Source organism: Toxorhynchites rutilus, chromosome 3 (assembly GCF_029784135.1).
Source record: "Toxorhynchites rutilus septentrionalis strain SRP chromosome 3, ASM2978413v1, whole genome shotgun sequence".
Lineage (NCBI taxonomy): Eukaryota > Metazoa > Arthropoda > Insecta > Diptera > Culicidae > Toxorhynchites > Toxorhynchites rutilus.
Genome location: NC_073746.1, coordinates 46,774,298 through 46,786,583, shown reverse-complemented (window position 1 = coordinate 46,786,583; position 12,286 = coordinate 46,774,298). Strand labels below are relative to the sequence as shown.

At 39.6% G+C, this 12,286-nt stretch overlaps 1 protein-coding gene across 3 annotated transcripts in view; it reads right to left on the bottom strand.

Annotated features, from left to right (window-relative positions):
* Positions 1–263: 263 nt before the first annotated feature.
* The window catches only part of LOC129775602 (epidermal growth factor receptor substrate 15-like 1), a 30,954-nt gene continuing 18,931 nt past the window's right edge, over positions 264–12,286 (bottom strand). Inside the window, exons 10-11 of one of the 3 annotated variants that reach the window (XM_055780518.1) lie at positions 2,206–2,551; positions 264–2,011 (exon numbers count right to left, since the gene is read on the bottom strand). In XM_055780518.1, the coding sequence (XP_055636493.1) occupies positions 1,353–2,011; positions 2,206–2,551 (1,005 nt within the window). In that variant the 3' untranslated portion in view covers positions 264–1,352. The remainder of the gene's footprint in view (positions 2,012–2,205; positions 2,552–12,286) is intronic. The other 2 variants (XM_055780519.1, XM_055780520.1) reach the window with 2 other exon arrangements.

The following is a 12,286-nucleotide window of genomic DNA, read 5'->3' as shown; positions in this document are numbered from 1 at the left end:
GAAAATGATCGGTCGTGACTGATATGGGTGACAGACACTGTTTTGAGAGGCACCTTAATGTTGAACAGACGATCAAATAGGCTGCACCATTCGAATGGAGGGCGACTGAATATAGGCAAAGTAAAAATACTACATACGGATCCATTATTCAGGATCGACCCTGTGGGATGGGAGATTGCTCTCATAATCATAATTCATATTGGTGCAATGTTTTCGGATTGCTTTAGCACAGTAAATACATGCATTGTTAAGCTTAAAGCTTGATGCTCTCACTGTCTGAGTACATCTATATCTATAACACATGCAGGGATAATTTAGTACACTTTTTCTACTAATTTCTTGTTTTGTTGATAATTATCATTCAACAGGCCCAACCTGTTTGTAATAACGAACATATACATCTTCCTTTATGAATATTAACATATAAAGTGCTTTGATAGGTTCCAAGCATACAAAAATGGTACTTTTTCATTGTATTATTTGAAATACTCTTCGGTTTTTTTTCTCATTGAGTAATTTGCCAGTCGCAAATTGCTTCTTTAATCTAGCATGGAATAAATAACTACTGATATTGACAACCAAAGCGCTTGTTTGTTCCAATTTTTTTCACTAGGTAAAGCTTTTTATCATTTTATTTCTGATTACTCCTTCATTCCGACGATGAATATATATCTTTTTGGAGAAGTTTTTTGTGCGACCAAGCGGATATAATTTCGTTTGCATGCGAATAAGAGTTACTCACCCCAAACTCTACATCCAACAATATTAATTTCAATGTTCATGTTTTGAAGTGTATAATTTCTTACAGTTGAAATCTCCCCCATGTAATACACAACAACGCCTCCCGATAATTATGTACAGAAACCAAAATATAAATTTCTATACTGTTTCTTTGTGTATAACTAAAATACTAGAACAAAAAAAATAAATTCGAACACTAGTAATAGTACACATATTAAAGCTTACGTAAGTTCAAGTGATGGAATTGTAATTCGAGCGTGCCCTTAGAGTGATTGCATTCAGCATATGTGTTCGATGTTGTGGAGACTGAAACCTGAACTTGTAACTAGTTTCCCCTTAGTCGGATCAGATCAAATGTTCGTTCAACTCAGCAGCAATATTTTGTTGTGTTGAGAAACAATCGTTGTAAGAAAGAACAACAGAAATCGTTTTATGCGATAACAAAAATGCAAATACTTCGCTCGGAAGGAACTACACTCCTCTCTTGGGGAATGTTTGGTTATATTCAGTTAAGTTATAAAATATTTTTTCTCAGGCACTTCCCCACTGATTTTTCAACTAGCGAACAGTATGAAAGCGAATCTCTTTCCGAAAAAAAAATCTTAGATAGTCTACTTCTCACGTTGCGATCTCTTTAGGACCGCCTTCAGATCTTCATCGAACGAATCGTCTTTCGAGTAATCCTCCGAAAATTTAGCTGGTAAAGGCGAAGCAATATTTTTTTCTGATTTAGTTCGTTTCACAGCGTTCTTTCTTGTCAGTATCGATTTGTTGGCGGAAGATATGTTGTCTTTTGTCTGTTCTTTACTATCACTGTAGAACGCATCGAAATTCGCAAAATCATTCGAAACCGCATTGTTGTTGTTGTTCGAAAAATCCATTTTCGCAAATTCATCATCGACGCGAGAGAATTCATCCTCGAATGGGCTAGATTTAGCCATCGTTCCGCCGTAAAACGCATCTTCCGTCTCACTGGTCGAACTATCGGTCGCCCCAAAAGCACTGAAAAGCAATTCCTGATTGGTATGGTTCTTGGGTTTGGTAGTGTTCCTGCTAAAATTGTCATTGAAAGCATCGAACGGGTCGGCAACGGAAGGCTTCGTGCCGGTGGTAGTGCTACTGCTGGTGCTTGTGCTAAAGGTGAAATTGTTGTTCATTGCATCACCGAACAGGTCATCCAAGTGGCTGCTGCTTGCTATCCCGGTCGTATCCTTCCCCGAACTGGTGACTCGGTTGCTGCTCAGTGTATTTGAATCAGAGGAGAATGGGTCTGTAATGGAAAAGAAATCAAAGTCAAACTCGGGTTGGTTGTTTGAAGAAGATTTTATGATATTTATGCAACACTCTACCAGTACTATAAGGGTTTTTAATTGAAAAATCGTAGATCCCAGAAATACCAAACATCGGAGTTGTAACTTATCAAACTCGATTGAGAGTCTATCAAGCACGCAAAGAAAACCTCACCTTCAGAACCGGCCGGGCCTGATTCTTCCTCATCGGCGAATGGATCCGTTATGTTAAACGGATCCTCATAACGGTAGTCTTTGAACGGATCGTCGAAGAAATCGACAGCTTTCGTGGTGACTGCGGCGACTGTTTTTGTCTGTTCTGCACCGGATGATATCGACACTGGTGAAGATGACACACTAATGTTTGGAAAATTGGTGTTTGTGGTGGTGCCAACACCCAAAAACACCGGCAGAGGAGTGGTTGAGGTTGTCCGGCCTGCCACAGGCGATGGAGAAAGTACAACGGGTGACGCAAAAATGGAGGATGTATTCAGTGGTGATGGAGCGGCAGGTTTCAGGTTCTGCGGGGGTTGTGTAGTGTTACGGAATCGTGTTGTTGAAACGAAATAAAAAGAACAAAATTTGAAAAACAGACGATTTAGATATAAAATAACATAAAGAAAAAATAACGGTAGATACGTTGGCAAAACAGGTGTGAAAATCAACAGAATCAAATTGGGAAGGATACAACACATATGTGAAATGAAATAAAACAAAATTAACACGTTGAGTGTCACGGTTTCATAGCGATTGGATGGACATTTTTAAACGTATTAGGACCATCGTTTCTTATCGTAGTGGAAGATATTTCTGTTCGAAAGGTAATGCTTATGAGCTTGTATGCTTATATTATTTAGCTTTCTTATCATATGTTATACTGTCAAGCATCGGTGACTGATGCGGCCAGAACGAAAACTCAGTGTCAGTCACCGGTGACTGACGTGGCAGTCAACGTGTTAATCAATAAGCTAATTGTTTGTGTGCTAGTTAGTTATTTTTCTGAATGTGCAGTCATACATGAGAAAATATGTTTGCCATGGAGGGCAGCGTTTGCTCAATAGTTTTTGATGATAGAAAGTTTCTTCATTATTAGTTGCATGTATTCGGTTTTACTAACGAATTGATGTCATAAATAAGATTTGGAAAAGGTACAAAGTTGAAATAAGAATAGAAATGGGTGCACTCTACTGAGAAATAAAATAGTTTGATTATCTGCAAACCAGGTGTATGACACGATTATCGCTATCTCACTCTACCTACCGTCATCGCATATTTCACTATCCCTCTGCTGTAAAAGATCATCGACATGTCAAATCGTTCAAATGCCAGTAGTGGTAAATTGGTAATTCGCGATGGTGTCGACGTCTGGTGGCGGCTTCAAATTAGGGCCATAATTTGTGTCCCAAACTCGTTAGTGTAATCTCTATCAGATTAGAAGACACGAAGCCGGTTTTTAAATTTTAAAATTTGAATGAAAATTTTAACATCATGTTATTTAATTACTTGAAACATGTATTTCTGACTTCCATTCAACCATATGGCTATACAATTCCAAAATTGTTGCTGATTTTTTTCATTATAATATAAAATTGTCTTCATAAACAATTTTCGCATGAGACTTTTTCACCAATTGAAAAAAACAAAAATGTTTTTAATTCAAATAGAATACTAATTTCATATGGAAAAGCTAATTTTCATTCATAATTTTAGTTTGAAAAACGTTCATCCCGACTACAAATCAACTATTCGTTGACGCTCCCCTAAACTGGTAAACGAAGCACAATGCCGCCAACGCGGGTTGCTGTTTTGAAGAAAATAAATGCTTTTGACGTTTGAGATGTTGGCATCAAAAACATGGCGGGTGTCATACAGCTGCTGCAAACACTAAAACCAGCTTAAAGGGTGTGTCACATCAAATTGCATCACGGAAAAAACGCTGTAGAAATTCGCCCAGTAGACCGATCCTTTTGAAAATTTTAGACAGTAAAATAAAAACTATTAAACAACTTTTGGCATTTTCTTTTTATTCATACTTCGAGCCCAATCCCGTATGCTCGCACCTTCCTCTTTACCCCGTCCATAAGGTTCTGTACAACGTCAGGTTGTAGTTTTTTTTGAACAGAAATCCATTTTCTCTTGAAGTCCGCCTCCGATTTGACAACTTTTGGGTTCTTCCGGAAGGCCTGATTCATAATCGCCCAATATTTCTCTATTGGGCGAAGCTCCGGCGCGTTGGGCGGGTTCATTTCCTTTGGCACGAAGGTGACCCCGTTGGCTTCGTACCACTCCAACACGTCCTTTGAATAGTGGCACGAAGCGAGATCCGGCCAGAAGATGGTCGGGCCCTCGTGCTGCTTCAATAGTGGTAGTAAGCGCTTCTGTAGGCACTCCTTAAGGTAAACCTGCCCGTTTACCGTGCCGGTCATCACGAAGGGGGCGCTCCGCTTTCCGCAAGAGCAGATCGCTTGCCACACCATGTTCTTTTTGGAAAACTTGGATAGTTTCTGCTTGCGAATCTCCTCCGGAACGCTGAATTTGTCCTCTGCGGAAAAGAACAACAGGCCCGGCAGCTGACGAAAGTCCGCTTTGACGTAGGTTTCGTCGTCCATTACCAGGCAATGCGGCTTCGTCAGCATTTCGGTGTACAGCTTCCGGGCTCGCGTGTTCCCCACCATGTTTTGCCTTTCGTCGCGGTTAGGAGCCTTCTGACCCTTGTATGTACGCAGGCCCTCCCGCTGCTTGGTCCGCTGGACGAATGAACTTGACAAATTCAGCTTATTGGCGACATCCCGGACCGAACTTCTCGGATCACGTCTAAACTGCTTAACTACGCGCTTGTGATATTTTTCACTGACGGAGCATCCATTTTTGCCGTTCTTCACCTTCCGGTCGATGGTTAGGTTCTCGAAGTATCGTTTTAGTACTTTGCTGGCCGTGGATTGGACGATTCCCAGCATCTTACCGATGTCCCGATGTGACAACTCCGGATTCTCGAAATGAGTGCACAGGATTAATTCACGACGCTCTTTTTCGTTCGACGACATTTTTCCAAATTTACGAAAAATTGACAGTGAAGCATGGCCAACGTGATCTATACACTCTTATCTGATTATCTGATTATAAGCTGAAGATATAATTCCTAAAAATTAAATTTCTACAGTGTCTTTTCCGTGATGCAATTTGATGTGACACACCCTTTAGAAGGAATACATTCTGAAGAATAGTATACCGCATTGATTGCGTACATATCGTTTAAGTTGCCGGTAGGATGTCCAACAAATTCAAAGGCTGGGAAACGATTTAGCGATGTTGACGGACATAATTTCGTTGAATCCTAATTTATTTTTGCTCGCTCTGATCAGTCCGAGATCACAGATGGATTCAATGCGTTCCAGGGTTTCCGATTTGACCGTATATCCGAACTCCTTACCTGACTGCCTGCAGATAAGGCATTTAATGTAAACTTTTGTTATTCAGTTCCATTCATTCTTGGAGTACCATCTTCGTAGTTCGTCAGTATCGGCCTGAATCGCACAGCTGAGAAAGTAAGATAATGCGGATCTATACATTTTTAGATCGACCTGATCTCACAATACTGCACCACAGCTCTGTGGAATATTAGATATGATGGGGAAGTAGCAAGATCGTTAGCCGTTGTTCGATCATTTGTTGCTTCAAGTGTCTTTCACAGTATCGGGGAAGTGGAATGATTTATTGGAAATAGTTCTTTCAGGAACAACTGCAGAATATTATCGATCAAGTTTCCTCAAGGTAGCCTTCAGACCAGCTATACTCAACCACTTGTGGCCCTGCGGGCTTTTCTGGTTGGGTCATCTGGAGTAACTTTATTTTGAACTAATTGGAATGTTTAACAAAAATTCTTAAGTTACCTAATTACCTTAGTCATTATCTATTTTTTCAACTTTCAATAATTATTTCAAATCAGAAAACAGGACACGTTTTTATTAAATGGGCATAGCAAATACAGCATTCGTTCTATAAAATATGTGGGTAGAGAAAATATTGCACTTTAAGCTCGGCCCGTTTTTATTTTATCGAGTATAAACAAGCTATTCGAGATTTAACAGCATTCACGATTCATAAGCCATCCAGCTAACGATCAGACGGTAGCGAAGGTTTCCAAATGGCCTTTTCCAATTCAAATAGTTTTCAAAATTGACTTTTTAGAAGGCTAAAAGAATGAACTCTTGAATTCAATCCATGATAATTCTTATTCAATTCACAGTCTCGCTCCAGCTAACAGACAACATTCTTTCTCAATACTGATATCAGACATAGCTGTTTTACTCGATACGAGAAAGTATGGAAGCTAGATAACGCACACAGTGATGCAATTTGGTCTGGTGGAGTCTCCGCGTCGACTGTCATGCTATCTGGTTTAGAGTACTTCTGTATTTTGGCACCGCATCATTTATATCTTTTAATATCTCTAATATTATTAATATCTCTTTGCCGGCTGAGAGAAGGGGCACGACAATCATTTTCGAAAGATAAATGTTGTATGAGTGATGTTTGTTACTTATTCACCTAACTTCTTCATAACTCAAAAATAGCTCTGGCAGTGAAAGCACTATATATATTGTGCTCACCCAGCCCAGCCTCGGTTTCCATTTCGCTACCGTGTTGATTGAACGTACAAAATTTTTCACCCCAGGATTCATTCTCAGAAGATGCGAGAAGGAAGCATAGTGCAGAGCTCAATTAACTGAAGCAAGATAGAAGAGAAATACTAAATAGAACGTACCACTTTGGCTTTCATACCGCTACGTTGAGATTGGTTGTGGTGATTGAATCACACGTACGAATTGTTAATTTTATGCGTTATCAAATAGATGACGATGATATGGGAACAAATATGTAATTGCCTCGGGCCGACTGTGTCTAGCACGAGAAGAATATTCGCGATGAATACTGAGTGCACATAGTGCATTGGCAATAAGGACAAAATTTTCTTGTATTTTTCTCGTAAGAACAAGACTGCCCGTGTTTGCATAAGAGACGTAATCAACAACACCATTAGCGTTGGGAAAACGCAATTTTGTTGTTTTTTTTCCTACAAGCGTAAACATGCAAAATTCCAATGAAATAATCTGTCCAGTCGAAGCATATTATCGGCAAAAAGAGGGCCTAGGAGATTTTGCGGATTAAAACATTTTTTTTCCATTTGGAAAACACTTGCGTCTGTTTATGCGGACAATCAATCGTTTCAATGAACATTTGTTCGTATAGCTAGACGTAATCACCAGATTGCTCTGTCTGTTGCGTTAGTATTTACATTTCCGATAATAGTCAAAACGTCTCCGTCGGTGTTTTCAGTTTTTATCGGATAAAATCAAGAAGGTTTGGAAGAAATTTAGTGAAATGGCTGGAAAAGGTGCTCTGGATTTTTTGCGAATCTATGATAGTACTTTTTTCCTAAATAATCTGGTATATGATAGGAACGGCAGTTTCGTGTTTTTCAATAAATTGAATTTGTAAAAGCAATTTGTAATATTGATAATTTTAGCAACATGATTTACCGATATCACGATCAATTGCATAAAGATGCTGGAGTGACTTACACCAACGATATGAGTAAATGCTGAGTATGTGGAATAATTCGATGTCGAATCCGAGGAGTTAAAATGCTAAGAACCAATATTATTTCAATTTTAATACTGATCTGATTGTTTCTTTATCTATTTGAAGATTCATATGCAGAAATTTAGGTAGTTATAACATTAAAAAATACAATTGCAGTGCAGTGTACAGAAAATAGTAATTATATGAGCAGTGTTTCTATGGTTTCTTATATTCATCTATTACGAAACACTAAGTAATAAGACACTATCGTGACATGTTTGGACTCTACAAAGAATGTGATTCAAATGTATATTTAGCTTATAGCACATAATATTGATAATTGGATGCTTCACTTGCCAAATCGATGAACTCCGATGAAATTTGTGGTAAAAATAACAAATACTCCAAGTTTATTCCATCTTATTCTTTCTAAATGTCATCAGATCAAATATGCGTTTGCCATAATACATTCTACATCGTATTTTCGAATTTGTAATTTGAAAAGAATTTTAAAAAACAACATATAATATTTTATCATTTTTCTCAACTTCTTGTTTTGTGGAGCCAATCGATTTGGCAATTGAAGCATCCAATTGTTGATTTTCGAACGATGTATGAGGGCTGCATAGAACTACGTCTGTTATGCGGACAAACAGTGATTTTTCAGAAACGTTTTTCTTTAAATTGATTAATTTTTTTCGAACAAAAAATGTTTGTTTGCATGTTGAGCAAACGTGTTACATTGTGTAGAATGCAAAACGGCGAAAAAGTCGATTTTGTTGTTTACGTTTCCTATACAAACATGAGCAGAAGAATGACAAAGCCACGCAAACCCATCGGTGCTATTTAGAGCCACCAAAATTTCGACTAAACTTTGAAATAATTTTGAAAATTTCGATTTTTTGTAAAATAATACCCGAAGTAATCAAAAGAGAATTGATGTTTATATTTTTTACAGAAACTTCGGAGCCTTTTCGGATTTATTGGTGTAATGATGATACACGTTTTCAAAGAGTAACGATACACGAATAACAAATGGGTTAAGCCGTTCAGAGAATCAGCGAACGTTCAAAAAACGAAGGAATTCTATTTTTCGCTGCTATTTTCGAACAAATAATGCTGCGTACGATTCTAACACCATTAGCTTAAAACTAGACAACACAAGAAGTTTCTCTCTGTATCAAAGTATTTAGAACGACTGTTGGAATTCTCACAAATCAAACATCTTCCGTGTTGCAGGCCATCCGGGCTCCGGCTCGAAACGTAATTACAGTAATCGTTCGCTAACTGGTCCTGGTTTAACTGGTCTGCTGTTTAAAGCTGGACCAGTTAAAAAGCAGAATTTCATAAACAATCGACACCATATTCAAATGGAAGATTTGCTGTGAGGGGCATTCGAATGTAATTTGAAATGTAATGAAAATTGACATTATTTTCCCATGACAAAAACAACAGCTACAGAAAAAAAATTCTCTCAAATTATATTTCATTCCTGTTGTCGCACTCAATGCGAAACTTCCATTGGAATCCTTTTGTTTATCCAATTACATAAACAACGCAAATCAAACAAATAATTGAAGTTCCCCTCGATTTTATTTGACGTTTAACATGCCGGACCAGTTAAATCGCGAATGTCGATAACTGGTCTTCCCTTTTCGCCCAGTTAGTGAATGTTTACTGTATATGAATGTGGTTTAATCTCCTAAAGGAATTTCTTACGAATTGTCGGATTCAACTGCTTCAGGTATAACTAAAATGTCGTAGATATTTTCAATTGCTAGAATAGGTATGAGAATTCCTAAGTTGTAAAAAGCATTCCGGGTCTCGGTCCCTGTCCCTGTTATGAAAGGCGACTAATCAATATGACAACGCGGGTATACCATGAACAGCAGCAATGGATTCGACTCGCCCGACAGTCGTGCTACCCTGAGAGTGACATCTTCCTGAAATGGGATGTGGGTTAATGGAACGATAAAAGCTTCGGATACGTTCGATGCTCGTCGTGGCTTGGACACTAGGTGCTAAGCTCAGATACAACATTCGTGACTAATGCTTATACGGCTCTGAACACGGTATTCATGAAGGGATGTGTCAACCCTAGCATGGCCTCACTGCTTGCAAAGATAACCATGAGATCACAAAACTCACTCTCCTGGAAGAAAAAATCTCTGTCAATCCTGCGGAATGTGAGAGTTGATCCGGAACTGAAGTAACTGAACGAGAACGTGTGTGAATTAGGAGCACCCTGAAAGATGAGATGTTATTTGAGCTTAACAAAGATCCTGTAGACAAGTCGTTAAACGAAGAAACGAAAGTGAGAGCTCTCTTCCAGGAGTCAATGATCAAATGCCGGTTCCTAGACGAAATCGCTAGGGTGGAAGAAAAGTGCGTCGCAATCACAATGTGACTTCCATGTGATGGTCCGTGTGTCCACTGAAAGTTGCCCGAGAATGGTCTCGTTGCTAGAGACTGCACAAGTTAACCGAGGTTCATGCTTTGCAGCAAAGAGGACAGAAACGATCATGCCGCAGGTAGCGTCAAATGTCCGGCATATGAGAAGGTGATGACAGGTCCACAATAAGGGAAGTTACGCAGATCAACTCAATCATTACGACATAACGCAGAAACTATTTTGGCAGTCAACAACGGAAACTAAGTGTGACGTTTCGAATCCAAATCAGGGCCGGTAGGAGACATTTCTGGTGATGCCCATATGGCTCATTGAATGAAGGTTCATAACCTCAAAATAGAAATAAATGTAAATAGAATTTCCCTCCCGTGCTGTGTACAGCGGAGGTTTATGACCTCAAAACGAAAGCACTTGAAATTATCACCACGCTTATTTGTATGCGATAGACGTTTTCGGGACTAGAGATAGGAAATCTACGAAGGAGCGTAAGAACTCAAAAATAGAATAAATATTTAGAATCCCGAAAGCAAGTAGAAATCCATAGCAACTCAGAATGATGATGATGTTGGATTAAAGAGGCTTTAAACTTTTCAGTTCATTCGCCTCTAAGCAAACTCAGAAAATCACTCCCGCTCGAAATATATGGCTGAACTTTACTGAATAAAATCTCTTGCATTCACGGTGTCCGGTTGGACACTTGCACTTCGAGAGTGAACGACCTAGCACGTTACTAATTCGAAAACCATCTGGGAACTTGCGAAAACAACCAAGGGCTTTAGCAAGATACGTACAATACAAGTAGTCCTCAAGTCTATGATTAACGTGTCTAGTCTAGAGTTCATTCTCTCTTTCGGTCTTAACAAGTTCCCGTTTCGTCCCCTTCGCTCTCTCGATTTTAGAAGCCACAATAATGATTACTGTATGACGGAGAGCAGGGATGACTCCAATACTAGTGATGGGGAGGCCATTCAGTCCGGTTTTGTGAAACTTTCACAAAAACGGACGTCGTACTTTGGAGCGTAGGCACCAGTAGCACCTTTCGCAGGGATGCTCGCGAATCCATCATGGATGAAACGTTCTGCATTCCGTCACTAATGGCAAACACGCAGTGGAAAGTGTCTGATGGATACACTCTCAGCTTTAGCCCAAACTATACAGGGAATTCTGTATAGTGTAGGTGTTCGCGCCACGTGTAGCGAGCGCTTACGTGTTCTGACATGTCAGGACAAATAAATTGAAATCCTCCATTTTGTCAGCAAAATAAATTTTCCATTCACTACCCGAAGCAAAGGCTCTCCATTTCATTCCATCGTATCACCCGCAACGTGCGAGAGCGAGATGAAATAAGTAGCAACATTACAAACGAACAGCACCCGAGCGAGCCGAGTCGAGCCGACAGGATAATCACCCCACCAACTTCCGACAAACATAAAAGCAACGCACAACGTGATTCATGATCCCAGTTATTTTCCTAACCGCCAACGACAAAGTGATTACCAAATGTTGTGTAATGAGTGAAATATAAAGAGAAAATTTGGACTCCAAAAACTTGTGTTTTTCAATTTCCACAGTGTGCTTAGCCAGAACCATCCAACCGCAGTTAGCCCGGTTTATGCGCTAACAGTAGGCTAACGGCATCCTGCAATGGAAAACAAAGGCATTTGGTAAGGACCTGCTTGTCGATACGCTACGCATAGATAACAGAACTCTTGGGACATGCGACACAGTGATGCCGAGAAAAGTTAACCCAATGAACAAACGACGCCCAGCCTACTGGAGGAACAATACACTCATCATTCTCCGCACTAATTGTTTGCGAGCCAAAAGAAAAGCCCAGAGGGTGAGAGAGGAGTGCCAGAAGTTGCTCTGACCAACCAGAGCCACCTTGAAACGGGAGATGCGTAGGAGTTGTGCTGAGATGTCGATGCGAATATTTGGGGCGATGCATATCGTAGCGTGATGGGGAAAATCCAAGGTTCAAAGGAATTATATCCGGAACGCTCGAGGTCATCGTAGGACTCTTTCCGTATCACGACGACCCAACAATGAAACCGTTTATACCATACGAGGAAGCGGAGAATCTACAAATCACCAACGTAGAACTTATCACGTTTGAAATTCTATATTAGTCTGTGCAGCAGTAATTCACGATAGATAGAAAGAGAAGAAATATGCAATCATCAGGCAGTCGTTCCTCGCTTCGTTTATTCGCTTGGTGCAACAAAAGTCAATACTCTCATTCTGTTCAAGTATATAAATAATC